We start from the raw sequence: 25,299 nt of genomic DNA on the forward strand, positions 1-25,299 counted from the left end.
AAGAAACCACGTTTCTTTTAGTCCATCCAAAACGTAGAATAATAATTTTTCTTACACCCATAGAAATTGTGTTGATAAGTTTTGGATTTTAAAATTTTAGCAATTATTTTCTTCCCCTGTTTGACTTAAAAAACCAATGAATATACATAAGTATATACTACTCGTATTTTTCTGTTTTAAATGATTCGATTGATTTTAAATAAAATTTTTAAGTTTTTCGCTTTATTTAGCAGTTTAGTGTAAAAAAAAAAATTATGGATGTATGTAGATTGTGCCTATGGATTGCATTCAATTGCTGTACATAAATATTCGGTATTTGTGTTTCGTTTTATTATTTTTCTCTTCATACAAATATACAGTTAATTAGATGGCTACTACACATTTACATATTTATTTAGTTATGTTTTATTATTTAGTTTTTGTTTCGCTTATAATTTACATGCTAATATTACAATTAAAAAACAAGAAGCTTTAGACATTTGCAGTTGCAACTTCATAGTATAATGGCAGAATTTTTGTTTCATTTTGGTTTATATAAGTATTCGTAAACATTAACATTAACACTTGGGCAAGTACTTTTCGATTACATATATATGTATATAATATAATCATTAGAAACTACAATGTGAGCGTAAATTTCATTTTAAGGCAATTATAAGGAAATCATAGCAAATTGTTACCTGTAACAATTTTTCAGGGTTTCAGGCTTTCTCGAATGTAAAGTTTAATAAAGTTATTCAATAAAATTATCTTTAGGCTTAAAATGGCGGCATACAAATTTGGAGGATGGGGGAAATGTTTATATAAGACTGCAGCTTACTTATGTCGAATTTTTTATACACACTGTACACCTCGATACTCTTTGTAGCAGATTTCCAGCCTTGAGCGTTTGCATTGCTGGACGTTGGAACTGTTCATGGTTCTCGACTGTGACCAACCAGNATACAAGGATGGGGGGGCAAAAATGTTTATATAAGACTGCAGCTTACTTATGTCGAATTTTTTATACACACTGTACACCTCGATACTCTTTGTAGCAGATTTCCAGCCTTGAGCGTTTGCATTGCTGGTCGTTGGAACTGTTCATGGTTCTCGACTGTGACCAACCAGAAGCTGGTCATTGTTTCGTAGAAGTGGCAGTGACCCTTGCCGCCATTGCATTCGATGAATGGTGTGGCGCGGAAATCTTCCAAGCAAGAACCGGGCGATGCTAGCGCTTGGCCACCACCGCCATTACCAACGGCAGTATGCTAGAAGTATAGAGTAAATAAAGAAATTGAGCCATTCAGACTATATATTCACAAATGAAATGAATTACCATAACGAAGCTGTAGCCTATCCATAGGNTAAAGAAATTGAGCCATTCAGACTACAAAAGATTCACAAATGAAATGAATTACCATAACGAAGCTGTAGCCTATCCATAGGCTCTCCCATCCATAGGGGCAGTCGGGAATGGTTAGCGACTGGCTGTGTACAGCGATGACATTCGCTGGTGCCTCGCACACCACACAGCGCGATATATATTTGCTAATTTCCTGGTTGTTGATAGGCATCATTGGAATGGGAGCGGATGTTGAAAGCCAGAAGGTCTTATCGTTTCTCGAGGCGTAGTTGCAAACGTTGTTCTGGCCACATGACATCACTGGCAGTGTTGAGAAGCGACGCACGCAAGAGCCGGCCGATCCGAGATCTTGGTTGTGCGCATAATCGTTACCGTCCACGTATAACATTGAGAAACCTGTCCATAATTCGATTTGACCTAGCGGGCAACGTGGTATTTCTTCAGATTGACTGTGCTTAACCAGCAATATGCCAGTCAGATAATCTTGTGCTGCTGTGCAAGCGGCACCCGTGTCTCCTTGTGGGCCGGGCAGACCCGGCGAACCGTCACGGCCTTGTGGGCCTGGGAAACCTTGTTCACCTTTAGGTCCGGGCCGTCCTATTTGACCAATGAGACCAGTCAAACCCATGTCACCTTTCTCGCCACGTTCACCTTGTAAGCCAATCAAACCACGGGGGCCTGGTGGACCACGATCTCCTTTCTCGCCGTCGCGACCTGGGTGTCCAGGTTCACCTTTAGGTCCTGGTGGGGGTACTAGACCAGGTTCACCTTTTTGGCCAGATAATCCAGGTACGCCGTCTCGGCCATCGCGACCTTTAGGTCCAGTTGATCCCTTTTCACCAGGCGCTCCAACTGGTCCAGGTGCTCCATCTAAACCTGGGAAACCGCGATCGCCTTTCATACCATTGAGACCCGGTAAACCTTGTGGACCACGTATACCTTGTTCTCCTTTTTCACCCTTTTGTCCTTCGAAACCAGCCAAACCTCGTTCTCCTTTAGGACCTGGGAAACCCATATCACCCTTCAAGCCAGGCGCACCAGGTAAACCATCAGCACCATCACGTCCGGGAAGTCCCATTTGACCACGTTCACCTTTTGGACCAGATGGGCCAACGGGACCAGGCAGACCAACCAAACCAGGCATGCCAGCGAGACCAGGAAGTCCTTTTTCGCCTTTTTGTCCAATAGAACCAGGAGCACCTAAAGATCGTAGAAATAAATATGTAGTATCTGGTGGTTGGCTTTAATGTAATGCGAGATAATTTACCTTCACGTCCGTTCTTTCCAGATCTTCCAGGTAAACCTTTTTCTCCTTTAATTGCAGGTCCAGGTGCTCCGGGCTCGCCAACAGGGCCTTGATCGCCCTTTAAACCAGGTGCGCCATTTAAGCCAGGTATGCCCAGTGGACCAGGCAGACCACGTTCGCCCTTTTGTCCGCTCAATCCGGGCAAACCTTGATTACCTTTAAGTCCAATTGGACCAGGCAAACCAACCACACCAAATTCACCCATTTCTCCTTTGTCTCCTTTAATGGTGATAGGTTGAGCATCACGACCGCTTTGACCAGGAAAACCGCGTTCGCCCTTCGGTCCCAGAGGCCCAGATAAACCGGGAAAGCCGGTAGCACCCTTGTCACCTTTTACACCCTGCAGACCTGGATAACCGTGATCTCCCTTGTCTCCCTTAGCGCCAGAATAGCCAACAGGGCCAGGCGTGCCTGTTTCTCCAGGCCTTCCATCTAAGCCAGGAGCTCCTGGTGCACCAGGTAAGCCCATGTCACCTTTATCACCTTTTTGTCCATTCATGCCAGGGAATCCCGCTTCTCCCTTTGCTCCAGATATGCCATCGCGACCATCAATGCCATCACGTCCTCGATCACCCTTGTCACCCTTCGCACCAGGGCTGCCGTGAATAGACATACCCGGAAAACCTTTTTCGCCAGGCAATCCAGGTGCACCAGGAAGACCTTCAGGACCACGCAATCCAGATAAGCCAGGTTCACCTTTTTGTCCCTTTTCAGCTGCGTCACCCGGTAAACCTTGTGCACCATCGAAACCGGGTAAACCTTGAGCACCCTTTTCTCCATCCAAGCCAGGACGACCGTCAGTTCCAGGAAGGCCTTGTGGCCCAATATCACCTTTAATGCCCATTGGGCCAGGAGCGCCGGGAGGTCCTCTTGGGCCAGTTAAACCGTCATTACCAGTCAAACCAATTTCACCTTTGTCTCCCTTCGTACCTGGGAAGGAAGGGCAGTATTTCGCATTGCAATTATGATTCAACTATATGTATCTAAACTATTTTCTTACCAGGAATACCGGCAGGACCAGGAGCGCCACGCTTTCCAGGGGGTCCATTAGCGCCAGGGAAACCTTTAGGTCCATCATTGCCAGGAGCACCACGGTCGCCTTTAGATCCGGGCATGCCAACCCACCCTGGGTTTCCAGGTTCGCCCTTTGCTCCATCACGTCCCTGCACACCATCCACACCAGGTTTCCCAGGTGGACCTTGAGGTCCTGGTGGTCCCAGTGGGCCAGTATCACCTTTAGGGCCGACGGCTCCAGTCAAACCAGTTGCGCCAGGCAGACCGGCATCACCTTTGTCACCAGGATATCCAACAGCTCCATCTGGACCAGGTGGACCATAAGCACCAGGAGCTCCTCGATCTCCTTTAAGACCAGATAAGCCATCGCGGCCTTGTGGTCCAGGGGGACCAGCAACTGAGATGCCTTGTTCTCCCTTTTGGCCGCGTTCCCCATTCCTTCCAGGGGGTCCTCTAAGTCCATCTTTTCCAGGGTTTCCAGGGGCTCCCATAACACCAGGACTACCCCTCTCACCACGCGGACCAGTTAAACCTCGTGGTCCTACAGGTCCCACCGGACCTTGTGGACCCATTTCACCTTTCAGTCCTTGAAATCCTTGGTCACCTTTGTCACCCATGGGGCCCATTGGACCTGGCATTCCAGGTATGCCTCGATCACCTTTGTTTCCTTTAGCTGGCACTGTCAACATGGCGGCGTCACAAGTTCCTGGATCTCCCTTTTGTCCAGAATATCCAGAGGTACCTTTGTCTCCCTTAATTCCATCGCGACCTGGGCGACCAGGTTCACCCTTGATGCTTAAGCCGGGGAGACCATCACGTCCATCGCGTCCTGGGTTTCCAGGTATGCCGTCCACACCTGGTGGACCTGGGAAACCTTTGTCACCTTTAGCACCTATTTCTCCTTTAACGCCGCTGATACCAGGAAATCCGGCTTCACCACGGTCACCTTTTAAGCCGGGTGCACCAGGATAACCTCTATCACCTTTTTCACCTTTCTCTCCCCTGACAAGACTTAAGTCGACAATTGCATCTTTACCAGCGGGACCTTCAGCTCCAGGAAGTCCGTCCCTGCCATCTTCACCCTTTTCACCGGGTGGTCCATCCATACCAGCGATTCCATCAGCGCCACGTTCGCCAGGTGCACCAAGAGCTCCGGGGGGACCACGTAAGCCAGGTTGGCCAGGAATACCATCCAAACCGCGATCACCTTTATCGCCCTTGAAACCAGGAGGGCAGGACGAGCATTTACCACCAGCATCACCTTTGAGACCCATGTCACCTTTCTGGCCGGGAAAACCAGGACGGCCTTGATCTCCCTTTTGGCCAGGCAGGCCTGCACGACCAGGTGAACCAGGACGTCCAAATTTAGAATCACCAGGAGCGCCAGCATTACCTTTGAAACCCCGTTCACCTTTTTGACCCTTCAGACCAGGAATACTGTTTGAAAGAGAGTTTTAAATATACAATTTTATTGTTTTATTTAATACTTTCTCACACTTACCCGGGAGTACCATCGTCACCCTTAGGGCCAACTTCCCCAATGCCTGGATATCCGGGTTCACCTTTCTGTCCTTCAGGTCCTGGTGGTCCAGTATGACCCATGGGACCAACGGGGCCGGGTGGACCTGTGCGACCTGCATTACCTTTCTCTCCTTTATCACCAGGTGGGCCTTCAACACCAGGACGGCCAGGTAAACCTGGGCCACCCTTAGGGCCGGGGAAACCCTGTAGACCAGGAGGACCATCAACACCATCCAATCCTTTTGGACCAGGCGAACCAGTGTATCCACGTGGGCCTTTGGGGCCAGGTGCGCCGGGAGAGCCTCGACCGCCCCCAGGTGGACCTGGAGGACCTAGCAAACCACGTTCTCCGGGCCTACCTGGAAGACCTGGTTCACCCTTTTGACCCGGTTTACCAGACAATCCATTTAAGCCAGTCTCGCCGCGGTCACCCTTCTGACCGGCTGGTCCAGGGGGTCCGAAATTACCTTGACGTCCCTAAATTATTAATAAATCTTAAATAAAATTTTTAAAATTGGTATTTAGAAATAGCGTACTCTATCGCCAGGACCGCCCGGCAAGCCTTTTTCACCCTTCATACCATCTCGTCCTGTTTCTCCAGTATAACCAGGATCACCTTTGGGTCCAGGTGTACCTGAATCACCTTTTTCGCCTCTTTCACCTTTTTCTCCCATTATGGTTTGCTCGGTAGTTGAGTGTTTCACGGATGCAGGTTCTCCTTTCTCGCCCTTTTCACCTTTTTTGCCAGGTTGCGGTGGAGCAAAGCATGGTGCACCCTTTTCACCTTTCAAACCACGATCACCACGAGGACCCGATGGACCATACGGCCCAGTATCACCTCGATCGCCCTTAGGACCCTGTTGACCTTCAGGGCCTGGATTGCCAGAACGCCCAGCAAAACCGGGTTCGCCCTTTTCACCTTTAGCATAATCTCCATTTTCCTTTGCCGGTTCACCTTTCTCACCCTTAACGCCAGGCTGGCCTGGATAGCCGCGCGGACCAGCCATACCACTCAAACCTTGTAGACCGGGTATACCGTCTTGGCCATCGCAACCATCTTTTCCAGGCGCACCAGTAGTACCGGGATTTCCGGAAATACCTTGTACGCCAGGTACTCCAGGCATACCAGGAATACCGGGAACACCTCGTTCGCCCTTATAACCGCGAGGACCTAGCGGACCTGGATCGCCTTTTTGGCCCTTATCGCCGGGTGGACCTTCAGGACCTGGATAACCAGGCAAGCCCGTCGGTCCGGGGGGTCCAGCTTCACCGGGAAAACCACGGTTACCCTTTTCCGCGAAACATTTTGGAATGCATCCAACTGTGCCGGATGTACAATTTCTTGGCGGTCCTTGACGATTTGAGGTTACAGTATCGATAATCGCATAACTATCGTCTATTGGGGAACGCGGAGGTGTTGATTCATCTCTGTAATGATTGGGTGGGTTGTAGATCGCACCAGTATCTGTATTTTTCCAAAATTGCTAGATAAAATAAAATCGAAAAATGAGCAGAGTTTCTTAGAATTAAAAAAAAAAAAACTATAATTTTGCCATACCGCATCTGCGCTCATTAATGCTCCAGCTATTGCAGCGGCGAAAATCAGCCTAAAATGCAATAAAGAATGAAAAATTTAATCAACATTTAAAGATAATAAAAAAATGTAAAATCCTTAAATCTGTAATAGTTGAATAACTAATTAGTTGTTAAATGTTACCAACACTGAACGGTGCAAAAAACTTCGATACGCTCTCGAGACACTTGATTCAAATTTATTGGCCTGATGACCCCAAGAATCAAAGCGAAATTAGGCTCTAGTCAATTTTTAGAGCTAAATGATGAGCATCATTTTATTTCAGTAAGTAAATTATAAGTATGTTGGTCTGAGCCTAACATCACTTTTATGAGATAAGCCTTTCTTCTTTTTTAATTTGAATCGATAGAGATCGTATCGCCAAGTGGTTATAAATATATACATATTTACATGGAAAGAAACTCATTAAAATTTAATTAAATAGATGTAGCAAATTGCATTTTCTCGCAAAATTTCCAAATTATTTCAATTTTTAAATTAGATATATACCCTGAATACTTTGACTCTTCTATAAATTCACCCTCCTCTTGCTACCACCAACAATTATTTACATATTTATCAATTAATTCAGTCTACAGAAGTAGGTTTTTACAGACCATTTAACAATTACACTTAATAAGGACTCGAAAAAGTAACTACATTGCATTTATTTAAATTCAGATATAAAAAAATTTAGCGGGCACCAATGAGCATGTGCATTCAGATCGGGCTAAAAATGGTGGCAATCTGAAAGGTTACCAAAACGACCTCGCCGATTGTATTCGAGCCTTACTCTCACTTGGTGCCCACGCTCGTCATGTTAATCTGTTATCGAATTGGTATAATTCGAAATTCGAAACACTGATCAAGTGAAGAAAATACCTATACAAAAATTACACTAATTAAGGAATATGTACATGTCGTAATTATGATGAAAAGATTGCAATTGAATATCAACAAAAAAAACTGGAAATAAAACATAACTATTTTAAAGTAAATGCGAATACTAGACAAAGAAACAAATTTAAAGCACATTTAAATAATTCGAAAAGGCTTTATAACATAACTACGTATAGGAGCGTTGCCACATCTTAAAAAAAATGTAATTCAATTTTAATTAAAGGAATTTGGTAAGTGAGTAAGGTATCGCTATATGGGTGTCATACAAAAGAAGTTTAAGAAAATAGTAGTTTGGAAATATTTTGAATAGGGTTGCCACCTACATATTTGAGAAGTCTAATTGAACTATTTTATACCCAAGTTATATGAAATATTAACGATGGATGTCAAATGAAAGAGCTTCAAAAAATTATTGGGGGATTCACGACGGTGTCGTAAGTGTCGTATTGTTGTACTTATGTCGTAAACTTTAAAAGCATAAATAAATGTTTAGAGAACTTGAAACCACAACCAACTAATTTTTAATACTGCGAGAATTCAAAATATGATTTTTATGGTACTTTGCGAACCCCCTTAATATATTTTTTAGGCGTTTAAAGTTGACGACAATACGACACTTACGACACCGTTGTGAATACCCCAACTTAGTTTGACAATTTAGAACATTTTTGATGTGTTTAAGGGTTGCCCCAGTTTAAAGGACTAAACTAAAATTAATTAATAAGTTAAATGAATTACTAACCGATGGTTATCAATGGAAATGGGTTTATTTAAGAACTATATTTAGGTGGGTCGCCACGTGTTTAAAAAATAAATATTTATTTATTTGAAATATTTATAACAATGTTAGACGAAAAATATTTAAGGAAATTTTAGTTCGAAAATAATTTTTAAGAGGGTTGCCGCCTGTTTTGAAAGTGGTATTTCGTTGAATTATACATAAGTTACATGAAATTTTAAAATATGGTTATCAAAAGAACGAGCCTCAAGAAATCTTTCAATTGAACGTTTGTTTTTTTTTGTTGAAAAAATTAAGCTCAAATTATTTAATAAGTTAAATGGATTGTCAAAAGATGGATATCAATCGAAATGGGTTTGAAAATAATTTATTTCTAAACTGTATTTAGGAGAGTTGCCTTGTGCTTGAAAAAATTAAATTCAACTTAATTCATCAGTTAATTGAAATATGTATAACAATGCCAGGCGAAAGATTTTAGTTTGAAAATACTTTTAAAAAGTCGAATTTGTTTTACTTATACGAAAGATACATACATGAAATATCGAAATATTAGTGTCAAACGAAAGAGTTTTAAGAAAACTATAGGCTGATAATATTTTCAGTTAGAGTTGCCATGTATTTTTGTTTTTTGAAGGTCATCACATCTGCACCGTTATTTCGAATTTCCAACATGAGAAGTCAAACTAAAGAACTGGGATTCTAAATATGTAGATGTGCACAGGTTTTATTTTTTGAAGTTACAGGGAGATTTGGAATTTGATGAAATGAAAACCGACACCATGCGAGAGCTCTCATCACTGAGAAATGGTTTAGATCAGTGGTCGGCAGGCCATAGCTCACTGAGTGCTCTCTGAGCACATGTGCGTTTCACACGTATACGAAGAGCGGAAGCTGAGCAGTGCATTTAACGCACACAGTCTCACTTATTGAATCGTTTGAATGTGTTAGAATGCCGACCACTGGTTTAGATTAATCATTAGGAATATTTTTAGAGGTTTTGAATAGGGTTTCACCTGTTTAAAAATTTTTATTAAATGTTGGCGTTTCGTTTACATTGAATTCTTGTACAAAAATATATCTTTCATCTTACCTTCAAAGTTCAACATATTACAATCGTGCAGCAGTAACTTAAGTATTTCAACTACAATCTATCAAGCTAATTGCCTTTATAAACAAGTAACTTTTAAGCAAAAACAGAACCGACTTCAATTTTCATATAAAAATTTAACGTTATCCTTAATTTCTTCATGATCCGATGATCGATGACTTAAACCAAATGAATATGGGACCACCTGTGAGGTAGCACCTTCCCTTAAAAAAAAAAAAACATTATAGAAATCGGTTAACGTGGTCCGACGAATTGATAACCTTTCTCCTTCTTCCGAAAAGTATTAAATTCAGAATATATTCGACTCGTCTATGGATTTTCACTATCTGACATCATGATATCATGACTATAAAATTATAAAAATAATAAAAATTTATAATACTATTAGAATCAAAAAAAAAAGAAGAAGAAAAAAGAAGGTAGTTCCATTGTCACTTTTTCGTCGCCATATTAACAACCTGACAATTAAGTAGATTGTGACATTTCATGCTACCGTATCCAATATCTAAAATCCTCCAATTTTTCTTATTAATTTTTGGTTTATTTACAAACATTTTGTTCTTAGAATCGAAATTAGAAAAAGCAAAAGGTATCTTGTTGGGTACGGCTAGGTTATTTGTACAATAATTTTGGGTTATTGTGTCCAAACGCTTAATCCAAAGCGAAAAATGTTAACACACACGTGTGGTGAAACAATTAAACGTTAGTTTAAAAAAAAGATTTCAAATTTTCAGATACAGATTTATGAATAAATTCGGTTTGAAATATGGACCTTTTTGTAAAAAATACTGTGGTCAGCGTAGCCGAAGTTGGGACTGATGAGGATTATTTTTTTCAAGCGCTGCCGAAAGCCCACAACGTGGAAAGGTATTTTGCGCAAAAATCCTGTGGTTGACGTAACTTGAGTTTACATTCTCTCTGTCAAAATGATAATTTTACCCCATTTTTCAATGGCCCCCCCTCCGTCTCCGCTCCCACTCCAAAACCATTGCACAAATAACCGAACATTTTCCCTTTGGTTTTTGAAAGGGAAGAGGTCTAATGCTCAATAAGTTAATAATTGTGTTTCCAGCTTTTATACTAACAATAAATCATCAATTTTGTTTCACACCCCCTCCAGTATTGAACAGTAAAATATATTTATTTTTACCCAAAGAAACAACGATAAATTCCGTTTTCAAGTTACTTGAAAGACATAGACAAAGACAATATCGAAATGTGTAATTTCAGTGTCTCAATTATATCAGAAACAATCGTATCCAATATAGAAAATTGTAATAGTCCTGGCTAGCTGTATTGTGTAATAATCAGATGACATAATGGCACTAAAAAAATGTTAAAATATGTTCACTACAATTTTATTAATGTAAAAGTAAAGATTTCGGCAAGTAGTTATCGAATTTAATGTAAAATTTGAACGTTTTTAAGATAAGATATTTATTATTTTTAGAAGGTAAATGTTAATACAACTATTTTATTTATACTATCAAATTTAGGATATAAATCCCTCCACCAAAAAACTTACATTGGGTAACGCCGCTTCGAATTTTTTACATTTGAGCAATTGTCAAAAATCTCCTTTTTAATCAAAAAGTTGTTTATTGAAACTACCTTCTTTTTTGTATCATGATTAGAATCAATAGCTGACACTTCGAATATAAAAATAAGCAGCAATACTCGCTTTAGCACAAGAACGTAGGGCGTTTTTGAAAAGTTTTCTTGGTTAGGGTGTTGTCGAAATGCTAGTACGATATGATCGCAACGTGTTTTCCATTCGAAATCAAAGAAAGACAGCCTAAGACTAAGATTTTTGTGATTGAAGAAGTGTACGTATATATATGTGAACTATTTACCCCATAGAATGAAATAAAAATTTGACGGTCTCATGTTTCCTGCAAGCCGCAGGCATATCGAGCCCTAGCCGCGGAAATAACGTAGGCGAAATTGTATTCAAAATTTAATTTTGATGCATAAATGCTCTTAGAGAATTAGAGCATCTGCAAAAATCTGTTCTTTGAAAATCTGAAAAATTGGAAAATAAAAGATGTTTTCCTAAGAGCCCTGTTACACGATATGTATTTGCATATGTAAATACTACTTTTGTGATATGTTTTAATATTTGGTACATACGAGTACATAAATATAAAAAAGTGGCATTTACGTATGCAAATACATATTGTGTAAGAGCCCTGTAACCAGGAAAAAACTTATTTACACATGAAGCTTTACCACAAAGCCGTTGTTGGCCGAATCCCTACATACATACATACATACTTCGATTCATATTCAAAAAATTAGTAAAACACTATCTTCTGGTACTCTTCAAGGCTCTACATTGGAACCTCTAATATATCTCGGTAACCAGAAAACCGATCAACACCACTGGATTCAGCATACTCGAAAAATGAAAATAGTTACGGTTGCCAGACGTACTGATTTTATCAGTACAGGTACTGATTTTTCAATTCTTGTACTGATTTTATTCATTTCTTCAATCAGTACGCTAATGTCCTGATTTGATTTGTCAGAATTTGTACTGATTTGTACTGAATTTTTAATTCAAACAAAGTACTTTAGGATTTTCTTAAGGTTTTTACATAGTAACTTCGGAACTTCCTTAAGCTGTACTGTAACAAGTAAGAAGAAAATAATTTAATTATAGTTGACATGTTTCAGAATTCCCAAGAAATTAATACAACAAAAAGATCAATCGTTTTACGGGAATATCACCGGATCGTTACGTACCAGTTGCGATAGTATGATGGAGCCTAAATTATTTAAAAAGAAGGCTGATGTTTTTTTGGCATGTGTTGTTAGTTATCTCGAAAATAACTTTCAGTTTAATAACAACAAATTGTAAAATAGTTTTGCATACGAGACATAGTTTTGGATACACTTTTTAGCGAATTCTTAGTCTTTCAAAGTTTTTACGTACCTAGTTGAAAAAATTAATTTAAGCCATGAGGAAATATAGATGAAGTTCTTAAATAGTGGTACTTTTCCACAGTTTGAAAAAATATATAATTTAGTTTTTTTTTTTAACAACTGAGAGGATCTTAAGTATATAGTTTGCTTACTGACGCAAAGAGAGAAATCGGCTTCTAATTAAAATTTTTTTAAGTGAACTTCAAATTAATAGTAATTTTAAAATGAAATGTATAGAATTCTTTGACTATTTAAACATTCAATTAGACATTAAAAAACGTCATAAATATAAAATAATTTATTGTTTTCTGTATGTATGTGTACACTCATGTTAAAATGAATAACACTTTTATTTTTTATGAACTATATTTTATTTTGTATACTAAAATATTGTTAAAAACAAGCTCTCTGGCGTTTTAAAGTATTATCTGTTAATTTATCTGTTACTTACATTCATAATTTTGCTTTGAATAAAAATGTACTGAAAAGTACTGATTTTTTAGCATGAAAATGTCTAACGTACTGATTTCGCGCATAAAAAAATCTGGCAACCCTAACAATAGTTAAGTATGCAGTACCTCTTATTCTATGTTGTGCAAAAATCTCATACCTTACCAATATCGTCGATTACTCGGTGTACTACTTATGTATGTATGTATGTATCAAAACTTTAAAGCCGTTTTTCTCGAGTTTTTATTTTTTTTGGATTATGACGCTATTGCGTCACTATACGGCAAAATCACTTCTTTTCTGGGTCTGGTATCAAACTAATTTTTTTTTGAAGAGATTGACTAATAGTAAAAAAGTAGTATCTCCGTATTTCGAAGTTAGCCTCTGAAATCGAGATATGGGCCTTCGAAGTTCGAAATTGGATCTTTGGTAAAAAATTATTTTTATTTATTGTATGTAAAGAACTAAAAAAAGTAAAAATATAGTCGCGGCCCGCCTTTTGCTCTTATTTAAACGGTATATAACTCTTTTTGTGCAAACTTATATTACAGATGCTATAAAGGGTCAAAGGTCAGATCTTCAAAAAATTAAAAAAAGTTATATTTAAAAAAATGTGAACTCATTTTTGACCCCTTTTTCCACCTGTATTATAAGCCTGCACAAAAAAAATTTATATGCCGTTTAAATAAGTTTTTTTAGTTGTTTACATACAATAATTAAAAATATTTTTTTACCAAAGGTCCAATTTCGAACTTCGAAGCTCCAAATATCGATTTCTGAGGCTAACTTCGAAAAACAGAGAAAATACTTTTTTATTTATGACTCAATCTCTTCAAAAAAATAAATTGGTTAGGTACAATACCCAGCAAAGTGCTATACAGTGTTATGAATAAAGATTTAAGTTTTTTTTTTTTTAGTTTTTGGGTGTATTTTCAAAATTGTAAATTTAGTCAGCCTTATAAAGCTAACATACCAATTCCTCTATTATTATGTTTGTTCGTATGTATGTATATACATACATATGCATGTTTAAGCAACTTTTACTACTCTACATTCATAAGTGGACAGTTGTATTTATTTGCAAATTTTTCTATTGGAAATGCTTTGTTTCTGTAATTGTGTTAGTAATAGCATTTTTTCTGCATCTAGTCTGCGCAGTTTTCTTCGTTCAGTGAAAGAGAAAGATTTAGAAGAGACAAATATGTATATTTAAGAGAAAACTTTGTAAGAAATTTCAAATTGACGGAGAATTCTTCACCAACAAAATCGCAACATTGTATGCAAGTATATACGAGTATGTATGTATATATCTACGTTTAGAGCTAATGCCAATAGATCTCGTAATTTTATGATTTCGAGTCATCAAAGCCTAGGCAGTCTCGACTTCATCAACGATAATTCGAGTTCAGATATCTCAACAAACTGTGGTTTCTGGGATTGTTCTTTCTCCAAGGTAGGGCGAAACGAAATCGGACGGAGACCACGCCTACTTACCATATGACAATATTTTTGAGAAACTTTAGTAATTGCTGGAGCTAAATAGCCTAAATTGACAAAAGGAGTGTTAATTAGGGATTTCAATGGCAAAAATACATTGATGTATTTCCATATATCGATGCATCGATTTGCATAGAATTTTTTTAGATATTATTTCACAGCAAAATATGTTACAAGCAAAAGTGTACAAAATCTCAAATTAAGTACTGTCATTGAGCTAGTTATGTTTCTAACGGAACTTTTCAGAGCTCCTTAAATTTTTTTGTTAACTCACTTCCATTTTTTGCAGAATATAAAAACTTAAATGGCAGTTCAATGTAGTAGAGATGTCAGTTTAAAAAAAAAACATCAATGTATCGATACATCGACTATTTATACATTGACTGGAGAATGTTCGATGCATCGAAGCAAAACATCGATTTTTTCGATGCATTGATGTTTTTCCGACATCCCTAGTGTTAATATAAGAAAAAACTTATTTAAAAAAAAATTTGTAAAATGGGTGTAGGTCTACTAATCAAAAAAATTTGTGTACCTCAGCAGTAACCGATTTGAAGCCAATTTTAAGACTTCTTTACTTGTTATGGGCACTTATTTACACAATTTTAGTCTCAACGAAATAAATTTTACAAAAATATGCATTTGTGCTGGAAATGTTCTTATTTATAATTTTAAATTTAATTTAATAAATTTGACTAAAGCACAAATTTTTATCACAATTTATCCTTTGTGAATACAAAACTGTTAATTTTTTTAACCGACTTCAAAAACTAGAAGGAGGTTTCTGTTCGACATGTATGTATGTATATATATTGGTTACTTTTGGGTTTGTTCGCGCATAACTTCTTTGTTTGTGAACTGATTTGAATGATTCTTTAGCCTTGGGTTAGGGACAGTCCCCTTTACTTAGCTTTTAAGTTCTACATAATTCACATAGATACATACAATTTTCAAAGTTTTGAAATTTATACATTACTCTTGAAACATACTTAATTCAGCTCTTTTTCAATACATATATATTTTTTTTTGCACATATCGGTTACTTGGAAAATCAACAAATATATGAAGGTAAAAAAAAAAATTTACTCACCGCTTCCAGTGGGGCTCCATCATGCCCACGCTCTATATACACGCTCCTTTCACTTTTCCCAACTCTTTTTCAATTTTACAGTCAACTGCCTTAAAAAAGATCAAATACAAACGTTCTTACAAATTTGAAGAAATTGGAAAATTTTTCAAAAGTTTCAAACTAGAATAAATGCTAAACTATTTATTACACAGACACCCATAATAGGCATGCCGATCTCATAAATATTTTACACTTTTCTGCACTTTTAATTTTTCCACTTATTGTAAGGAAATTTTATAACTTATCTATATATATAAATTATATTATAATTCCTTTACTTTTTATTCGTTGCCACTCTAGAGTTCGATAAATTTTCAAAACATATGTTTAACTTAAAAAACTAAACATTAAAAAGTTCTGGTATTTTTCGTTGTTTTAATTTTCATTCATTTAACTAATTTTCTCTTTTTTCTTTTTGTTCTTTAAACTACATAACGAACGCAAACTATATTCGAAATTAACAAAAGGCGACTTTTTTGCCTTTGCCAAACCCCATCAACCCTGACGCGTTGTGCGGGTACGACGGGCTTCCTAAAGCGATCTAACACTATGGATCGACTGGAGCGGACTGAATGTTCGACTCGCCGACGCAGCTAGACGAGCATAATTCCCGCAAACGCAGCAAACACCAACACCACGAAATAGCCCCAAAGACACAAAAAAAATATATATATATGAACGACTGACTACGATGAAGAAAAAGTGGCTGTGGCGCACACAGAACTAGAAACAGCCACTTACTTTAGAAGGCACCACTCGACTAATTATAGTATAACTTCCAGCCAGCGGCAAACGTCCACCAACGGCCCAACGGCAACCAAGTCGTCTCACACACTCATTTGCACCAGATGACGACTATACGTACAGCATACGTGTAAGCTCCCAGATATGTGTGGGAGAGACATATGTAGCTCACACGGATTGCTGGAGGAGATGGAGAACAGCGTCGGTTGCGCCAACGACTAAATGATAAGCTTCGTTCATGATCAGCTTTCAAATACCATATACCAATATTCATATATGTATGTATGTATGTATGTATGTTTCCATTATGTGAATACATATCTGAAAAGCGCGAGTATTCTGCTGCCCATTCATTCGGACCCGTTCGGACCTCTTCCGAAGCATACTGTTGCGCTGATCTTGCGACAGCCAGCCACCCATTCATTATGTTACCGACTGGCGCGGACATATCCGTTATGCACGAATGTACTTACATATATATTTACTATGTAAGTGCGTATGTGTATGTGTGACGCTGCGCAGGCTTTTGGTGATAAAGCTCGCGCTAAACAATCACATCATCCATACGAGTGAGTACCATACTCATGGACACACTTGTAGAATTGGTTACACGATTTAATCGAACGGATTTACCCTACAGTCCGTATCCCTAAGTAACCATTATCACTTTTCGCCGTATTGGTGTGGTCGGTCTATGGATGGGCGGCCTGCATGTATGTACAACACTCGTACTAGGCTGTCGCATTGTAGATTTGCTTGTACTAATGTCGACGGCAACATATGTATGTATGTATGTATTTACATGTGCACATGTGTATGTTTCTAATAAGTCAAGGTAAATCAAAGTACACCAATTCTTGTCAACCAACAAAATATTGGCGCAAAAGCCTTCAAAAAAAAAATAGAAGGAATTTAGATACGGAGGCATACATACATACATATGTAATTAGACTGCATCACCAAAAAAAGTTGCGGTTTTATTATATTTAAGGCTCCACCGAAATATTTCGGAAAAAGATTAAGATTTACGTGAACTGGACCGATTTGAAAAAACCTCCAAAAATTAATTTATTTAAGAGTTATTAGATTTAAAAATCCCCCAATACAACATTTAACTACAAAGTCTGTAGAATATTAAAAAAAACACTATATAGATCCAGGTTTTAGTTTCAAGTTAATTAATACGGTAAAAGGATAACTTCTTTACAAGAAATCACCACTAATTTTTTTGGAATTTTGTACATCTTAATTCCACTTGGAATGCGCTCGTTCACCCTACTTCTCTCTTTTATACTTCGAATGAGTTTATTTGCAATAGAATGAAAAGGGTGACAAAATACCTTTCCAATGCTATCTCAAAGTCTAAATCTGATTCAGTTTTGATCCAGTCATTCAAGTTTTTATATACATACATACTAATCTTTAAAAAAAGTTAAAAAAAATAAATAAATCTCATATTACGATTCCGTGGAAGAATTTTTTAAAATATTTTTATGCAGATTTTTTAAGCTGAAACTGCTTTGTCTTCTGATGGAATTTTTTTCAAAAAATTCTTTAAGAAACTATTTTTATTTATAAAAAAAAACTCTATTTTGGAGGTATTTTCAAATCGGTCCAGCACGCGAAATATTTGGTTGCAAATCTTAAAATATAATAGATTTTATAATTCCAATGGAAACACGTACCTATTTTTTTGTATGGGCAGTGATGCTGTCCAATTGGCTAAATCGGTTACGGTTACTTAATTTTTACCTTGTGCTAACCTCGAACTATCTTAAATTAAATATAGACTCAATAAAAACTTTAGTCATTTCTATTTCTGTATAGCCAGTGTTGCCAGGTGCCAGGTGTTTTTAAGGTCTCAAAAATCCCGGGATTCTTGGCAAATAGTCCCTGGATTTTCGGGATTTGTAATTTGCACTGATGGCAATAATAGAAACTACTTTTCTTGATCAGTATTGGCTATATTTCTTTTTTTATTTAATAATTAATATTTTTTTATAAATGGCTAGCTCATTATACATATAACACCGCGCCATTGCAAACACAGAAAAATGTATATATTCGCGAAACCATGGGCCAAATATAGTAAAATTGCGTTTTTAGTTTGTCCCTCTGACGTCAGTAATTCAGTGATTTAAAAAATTCAGAGAAATGTGCTTAAAGAAGAAGCATGGGCATCAAATTAAGGAGGAAATCAAGATTCAAGTTTTTGTTGTAGGACTGTTAAGTATTGAAAATGTCCTTTTAAAATTTTATCCTTGAAATTTCGCAATATTTATTTTTGAAAAAATTATACGTCAAGAACCTATATAAACTTTATCGGCTTTAAAAATTTACTTACTCATCCTTGTGAATCAAAAAAATTTTAATTTAATTTAAAATGAAACTGTATTATAATTTTGGTCGAATGTTTGGAAGTACTAGAAGAAGAAGGATAGACCCATAAAAATATACATACCCACATAATCGAATTAGCAACGTCCGTCTGTCTGTCTGTTAGAACGCAATCTTGTCCCTCGGTTTTGAGCAAAATCGGACCACTATAACATATATCTCCCATACAACTGATTGTTCAGATATGATCATTTTTTTGCCTATAACTTCTCCATTTGTGCAGCCATATAAGGAACATGAGATTTCGAACTATTTTCACTCATTATCAACAAAAATATTACTGTGAAAATGACAGGGATCGGGTCAATTTTGTGAGATTTTGAGAGAGTTGAAGTAAAATTTTCTGATGCTCATGAAAGGTATGAAGCCTTCGGCATAGCTGAAGATAGCACTATCCTTACTGGTTTTAGTATAATTAAACTAAAAAAATTAAGAGTCTTAAAACATTTCGAGTATACTTCTTTTTTTCAAGAAAATTAAACTCACAAAGTTGCCATCAAGCAAAAAAAAAACTTTAGCAGTTTTACCATAAGGGTTGCATTTTTAGACAAAGTTGTGTATTACAAAACTTAAAAAGTTTTTGAACCGAACCGAACCGAATAATTTTTTGTTTTCGGTTCGGCTGAGGTATTTAAAAAAAAAAAAAATCGGTTGGATTCATGGAGTGGAGTGGTGGTTCAGTTCAAAAGCCGGTTCGGTTCAAAACTAGTTTGCAGCTCTGCTTTTAACCTTCGAAATCATGTAATCTCATTAATTAAATTTACTAAAAGTTGGGAATGGTGCTAGCCGGAAGCATTATATGTATTTAAGCTACTTATGTATGTATATACTTAAATACACATTTTTAATTTTTTTTTTCATTGATAACAAGAAATTGCGTTTTCACAAGTGTAGGTATTAATTTTAAAATCATTTTTGTTGAAACGCAAACTCGGTCCGTTGAAAGCCACAATGTTTTTTAATCTCTAACCTCAATTCTTGAGCCAAAATTAAATTCGTTTAATGCTTTTGCAAACTTTTCTTATCGCCAGAGCTCTGTACACTGCCCATGGCTGCCACTCGAATACAGTCGAAAATTAAGTCAACCTTTTGCCCTACTGACTGGGGCCATTTGGAGCGTCTAATCGCAAAACTTTCTTAATTTTCAATGGTGGCTTACATACGTTGCTTAGTATTTCTCCAGTACGAGTACATGTATGTATGTATGTACCTACATTTACATATATATGTATGTATCAAGGCTTCTGGATTTGAATCTTGTAACAAACACTATTTCGACAACCTTTTAAGCGAGTTTCCTTCAAAGTGTTGATGGACTAAATTTTAATATCAGCGATGTTTTTTTTTTTTGTATTTTTTTCATCATCCATTTAAAGCAGTAGGAGTAAATAAATGATTTGTCATGCGACACAATTTCGCGGCGTTTGGTTAAGAACGGAAACAAGCAGCAACATCCGCCTTATCAGTAAATTTGAAAACCTTCAAATAATCTCGAAAGCAACGTTATTGCTAAGTTTTGTAATAGTGCCATTCAGTGAAATGAAACCAACTGCAAGAAGGCAGCTTTTGTAGCTCGTTTCAGGCTCGTCTTGGGTGCTAAGTTTACAAAATCCATTACATGATTTCCGTGCTCCAAGGCAATCAAATGAGGCGAGCACGTCCGATCTAAAATCCCAGTTTTTTTTCTTTACAAACAAACAACAACTTCGAGCACCAATACTAATGCAAACCATGCCCGCACGCATACATGCATACCCGATACCCGATCGACTCGGTTAGTGCTTAGTGCGGCCCCATATTCGCGCGCCAACAACGAGTATTGGGGCTGCATTGGTGAGAGCATTCGGCCGCCTGCCGCTTGAGCGCACCACTACCAAAGCAAAGTGACTTCTGTAGTGTTGAATTTTGGAGCAGCATGAAAATCTGTCGATTGCCGCGTGTTTAGTACCACTTCGAACGCTTGTCGGTCTCCATGTGGGGAGAGTGCTCGACGACCGATCATCGAGACAGCAGATTTTCACACAGCTCGCAGCGACTGGATGTAACGCCGCTCCACGGCAACAACGTCGTGCGACTACATTCATTCCGTTGTCGTAGTCATAGTCGTAGCCCTCGTGTTAGTTTCGAAAAATTTACGGTTTTTTGATATTTATTTACATATTTCAAAAANCGTCGTGCGACTACATTCATTCCGTTGTCGTAGTCATAGTCGTAGCCCTCGTGTTAGTTTCGAAAAATTTACGGTTTTTTGATATTTATTTACATATTTCTAAAAGAAAGAAAACTTTCTCAGAATCGATTAGTTTTGTATCGAAGTAGTGCAACCCAGATACTTACAGTGTAAATTTGCTGAAAACATTATAATTTTGAACAGTGCAACGGCAGAGAGATAAAGTAGCAGTCGGATGCATTGCCTACCTTAAGGATATTAACAAAACGCCGCAACTGTTTCGAACACAATCGAACTTTTTCGAATGGTTTTCAAATGACTTGCATTATAAACTAACTGTTAAATAGAAGCTATAGCATTGAAAGAGTAATTATTGAAAGTTGAAAAGGTGCTGGCTGCATTGCCGCACGTGAAGTGTATCAGCGGCGTTGGAACTTTGGAATCGGGCTTTATTGGCGCAAACACCCAATCGAAGATTTGAATAATGCAGTTGCCCAGGGGCCGCATAGGTCTCTTGGGTGGTGGTGGCGCCCAAGGCCGAATATGCCACACATATCTGTGGTCGCTGATATTCGCAATCTATCTGATTGCATTCGTGAGAAATGATTACAGCTTCGCTGATGCCAAGGTAAGTGTGCCAATGATTTTGAATCGAAAAAATTAAAATATTTATTGGGATGTATGTATATACAAGAATTTAAAAACAAACAAAAATTCGTATTCCAAAATAAAGCAAACAAAATTTTCCCAGTGAAATCGGGGATGATAATTGTTTTACATATCGTCACCTGAGATGCAAAAAGACGTAACAAACATCATCGTTGAAATGCAAAAAGTCATAACAAATAAAAAATTCAAAATTCAATTTTTGATTTATATCATGGATTTCATCGAATTACAACTCCCCACATCATTTTATGAAAAAAAAATGAAAATATTAGTCACGACTTTTTCCATTTCATCTACGATGTTGTTAAGGCTTTTTGCATTTCAGGCGACGATATATTGAATCAGATGTGCGTTGACTTTCGGGAGAGCGTCAGAAGCAGGCCGAAGATGTACTGGCTCTAATGATGTTTTCCATTCTTCCTTCATCCGATCTTTAAACACTTCAGAGAATCTATTGCATTTGAAGGACACCAGAACAATAAAACCATTTAATAGGCTTTTATGCACGATACCGAACAGTTGGGTTAACTTTTCTTGGAACTGTGATTTTAGGTTATTGGTAATGCTGTCAGTGTGTTAAGTAATGCAGCTATGGATTTTTTAATAAATGCTAGCATTGCATATTCCACGAGGCATTTGGCGGCATTAACCTTACCGCTAGTTTATTGTGAGTTTCCCGCTTCCATGATTTAGTTACCGAGTGATGCGCGTAAAAACACACAGACAGACGGACAGAAAAAATTAAAAAAAAAATTGTTTGGGCTTCTGTTACTCTAATAAAAACCCCCATATTAGTATTATAGATTTAAAAGAATACTTAAAAATACCTGTACCTGTGTTATTTTGCTATGAACTCTCGAGAAAATTTTGGATCACATTATTTCTCATTACCGAATTGATCTACATTTGTATGGTTATGGTTAGGGTGGTGTAAGGCTAGATCTTCAGACCGCCACCAGATTTAATCTATTGTGTCCCCTATTTGAACTTTACTGGTTTAGTATACACTTGATTTACATTTGTAATTAATTTTAATTTGATTTGAATCGAATCGTGAATATGATTTTTAAAAGTTCCTCGACTCCGGCGACACCTATCGGGACAATTTAGTACAAGTATGTTCAGAATTTGTATAAAATCGGACTGTAAATGCGAATATAAAGCCACCTACTGGAAATTACCCTATCCATTTATCTATTTTATAATGGAAAAAATTCACAACAGCGACAGCAAAAATATCAAAAATCAACGGGGTCTTTTATTTTTATGAGAAGCTGTTTTTCATGGCAGAATTACACTCGGTGGCATACTATTTTTCAAAGTGTTGGAAAAAATCTTGTCGACACTATCGACACTAACACCGTGCGACAGTAAATTTTACACACACAAAAATTAATATACATATTCGCGAAAATATGGGCGAAATATAGTAAAACTGCGTTTTCCATTTTTCACTCTGACGTCAGGATTTTATTTTTAATGAATTTGAAATTTCAAAAATATGATTAATTCAAAATATTATTAAAAAATTTCAGTACAATGTAGAATAGCAATGTCGGTGTCGTATCAAACAAAAAGAGAAAATCCTGTAGAATAAAAAAATATTAAAGTTTTTAGTGCATAAGGACGAATGGGTATGGAAAATTTCATTTTAAATATTTTATCCTTGAATATCTTTGAAAATTTGCAATATTTATTTTTGAAAAAAGTATATTCTAAGGACTAATATACACACGACCACTTTATAAACTTAAAAAAATAAAACTAATTAAAAAGCGCATTTTCAATACTTATTCGTCCTTGTAAACCAAAAACTTTATTGTCGATTCTATAGAATTTTCTCTTTCATTTGGTATCATTATTGTTATTGTACGTTCCACTGATTTTTTAAATATTTATTTTGAATCAATCATATCTTTAAAAATTTAAAGTCATTTAAAAAAAATCCTGACGTCAGAGTGAAAAACTAAAAACGCAGCTTTACTATACTTGGCCCATTGTTTGGTGAGTTCGTAGTTTGTTTTTGTCGCACGGTGTAATAAGACAAGTAAATAAGATAATAAAGTATTTTAGGATCGGTGTCAAACGAAAAGCGATACTGACAGTCCGATTTCATTCAAATTCTGAACATCTATGTATGAGCCACGTAAAAGGAAATATTTAAAATATATAAAAACCCTATTTACAGCCCCATTTGGTCAATAAATAATTTATATAAATAAGAAAAAATTCAGTTGCCTAAAATTTGGCCTGAAGTCAAGATTCCTCCAAAAATTGTATTTACTCGATAAGTACTATTGACGTCGGATTTATTCGATTTCAGAACTAACTATTGTTTGAAATACCATTGCTTTTGCTTGCCAACCCTTCAGTAATTCTAGGAAACACCAACTGATCAACTAAACGCATGGCTGAAATCTTCCAAAATTTGCTGTCTTTTTAAAGTATTAAAAAAAGTATTAAATATTGATGTTTAATTATTCCTTTCCTTTGAAAATATTTGCTCATAAAATAGCGAAAGGCTGCTGTGGCTGAGGGATTAGAGGTTCGCGCTAAGAAAACGTTTTTTTTTCTAACAGCGGTCGCCTCTGGGCAGGCAATGACAAACTGCCGAGTGTATTTTTTACCTTAGAAAAGCTTCTCATTTGTGTAACAACAACAAGACGCATACCACAAATTGGAGGAGAAGCTCGGCCAAACACTTAGCAAAAGTGTAAGCGCCAAAATATTATTATTTCTATTAAAGACCAAGCTGTTATATTTTATTCAGCGGAATTAGAACTAGAGTTGCCATCTCTTGCACAATCTCTTACATCCTCACCCAATTATAATAAGTAGTTGAAAATATTATTATTCCTTGAAAATATAGAGAAGCTTCACTTTGAATAACGAATTTTTTACGCATGGACTACTATACTATGTTTTTCATGTTCACGGGTTGGTAACCGATCGATAAATTCTTTTGCGCACCAGATGGGCTAGGGATGAATATCGTATCCTGTAGTAAGCTTCTTATATTAGGATATTTTTCATACATTTAACTAGAATTAATAATAATAACAATAGATTGACGTTTACACAATATGTAAGGGCTTGGCCGAGCTTCACATCCGATTTGTGGCGTGCGCCTTGATGTTGTCACACAAAGAGGGAGGACCTACAGTTTTACGTCGTCTCCGAACGGCGATTGCATTTTTATGAGAATACACTCGGTGGTTTGTTATTACCTGCCGGGTAGTGATGGTAATTAGAAAAAAATTTTTTTTTGTTTTTTTACTTTTCGATGTTGGTCGGAAACTGGGCTCGAAGCCAGGCCCTGCGGAATGGTAGAGACTGCACAGCGGCCGCCTTAGCTAGAATCACATCTTAAAATTTGTACGGTGTAGCGATGTTATTCGGACCAGGTATCGAACGCAGGTCCTCTACCCACTGGGCTACTAGTCCCCGCTTATTTGATTCAGCTGCTCGGTCAAAAAAGGATTGCATACAAAAAACATAATTGAGTCCGGTCATAAAAGAATAAATATTAATTGTTTTTGTTCCTTAAATTTTTTTTCACTTAAAGTAAAATTTTTTATTTAAATATCATTACAAATTGCACATGTCGCTCATTTACTGTAAGAGTGTTAAAAACCAAAAAAAAAAACAAAAAAAAACTCGAGAGAAACGGCTTTATAGTTTTGTTTACTTGCGCTCCCATTAAAAATAATGAAGAAACATTTTCTTCTAATGAGATATTGTTAACAGAAATTTTTACACAAAATTTAAGAAGAGGTGGTATTTTTTTTCTATTGATCGTGAACCTCTTGCAG

At 37.0% G+C, this 25,299-nt stretch overlaps 2 protein-coding genes across 6 annotated transcripts in view; one reads left to right on the plus strand and one right to left on the minus strand.

Annotated features, from left to right (window-relative positions):
* Positions 1 to 200: 200 nt before the first annotated feature.
* Col4a1 (Collagen type IV alpha 1) lies at positions 201 to 16,274 on the minus strand. Of its 4 annotated transcripts, none has more exons than XM_017620460.1 (10): positions 15,786 to 16,274; positions 15,469 to 15,557; positions 6,745 to 6,793; positions 5,723 to 6,670; positions 5,167 to 5,663; positions 3,652 to 5,102; positions 2,613 to 3,581; positions 1,401 to 2,545; positions 1,108 to 1,250; positions 201 to 938 (listed from the first exon to the last, which is right to left on the minus strand). In XM_017620460.1, exons 2-10 carry the CDS (start codon positions 15,489 to 15,491, stop codon positions 821 to 823), a joined length of 5,343 nt encoding a protein of 1,780 aa, XP_017475949.1. In that variant the 5' UTR covers positions 15,492 to 15,557; positions 15,786 to 16,274; the 3' UTR covers positions 201 to 820. The 4 variants fall into 4 exon arrangements, with proteins under 4 accessions (XP_017475949.1, XP_017475950.1, XP_017475952.1 ...); XM_017620461.1 differs by having other exon boundaries at positions 201 to 797; positions 967 to 1,250; XM_017620463.1 differs by having other exon boundaries at positions 201 to 793; positions 956 to 1,250.
* A 4,560-nt stretch (positions 16,275 to 20,834) lies between these two features.
* vkg (Collagen alpha-1(IV) chain viking) overlaps positions 20,835 to 25,299 on the plus strand; it is a 54,481-nt gene continuing 50,016 nt past the window's right edge. For both annotated transcript variants that reach the window (XM_017620464.1, XM_017620465.1), the window contains exon 1: positions 20,835 to 21,446. In XM_017620464.1, coding sequence (XP_017475953.1) covers positions 21,303 to 21,446 — 144 coding nt within the window. In that variant the 5' untranslated portion in view covers positions 20,835 to 21,302. The remainder of the gene's footprint in view (positions 21,447 to 25,299) is intronic.

The sequence above is a fragment of the Rhagoletis zephyria genome, unplaced genomic scaffold (genome assembly GCF_001687245.7).
Source record: "Rhagoletis zephyria isolate East Lansing unplaced genomic scaffold, Rhagoletis_zephyria_1.1 Rzeph_scaffold_02168, whole genome shotgun sequence".
Classification (NCBI taxonomy): Eukaryota; Metazoa; Arthropoda; class Insecta; order Diptera; family Tephritidae; genus Rhagoletis; species Rhagoletis zephyria.

What these genes read in the sequence shown, in the direction of transcription:
- Col4a1 (XM_017620460.1), bottom strand. Translation starts at nt 15,491, where the DNA reads ATGATGGAGCCCCACTGGAAGCG. An exon ending in CATTAATGAGCGCAGATGCG is followed by an intron (nt 6,671 to 6,744) that starts GTATGGCAAAAT and finishes TATTTTATCTAG; the next exon opens with CAATTTTGGAAAAATACAGA. An exon ending in TGGTCCTGCCGGTATTCCTG is followed by an intron (nt 3,582 to 3,651) that starts GTAAGAAAATAG and finishes CTTCCTTCCCAG; the next exon opens with GTACGAAGGGAGACAAAGGT.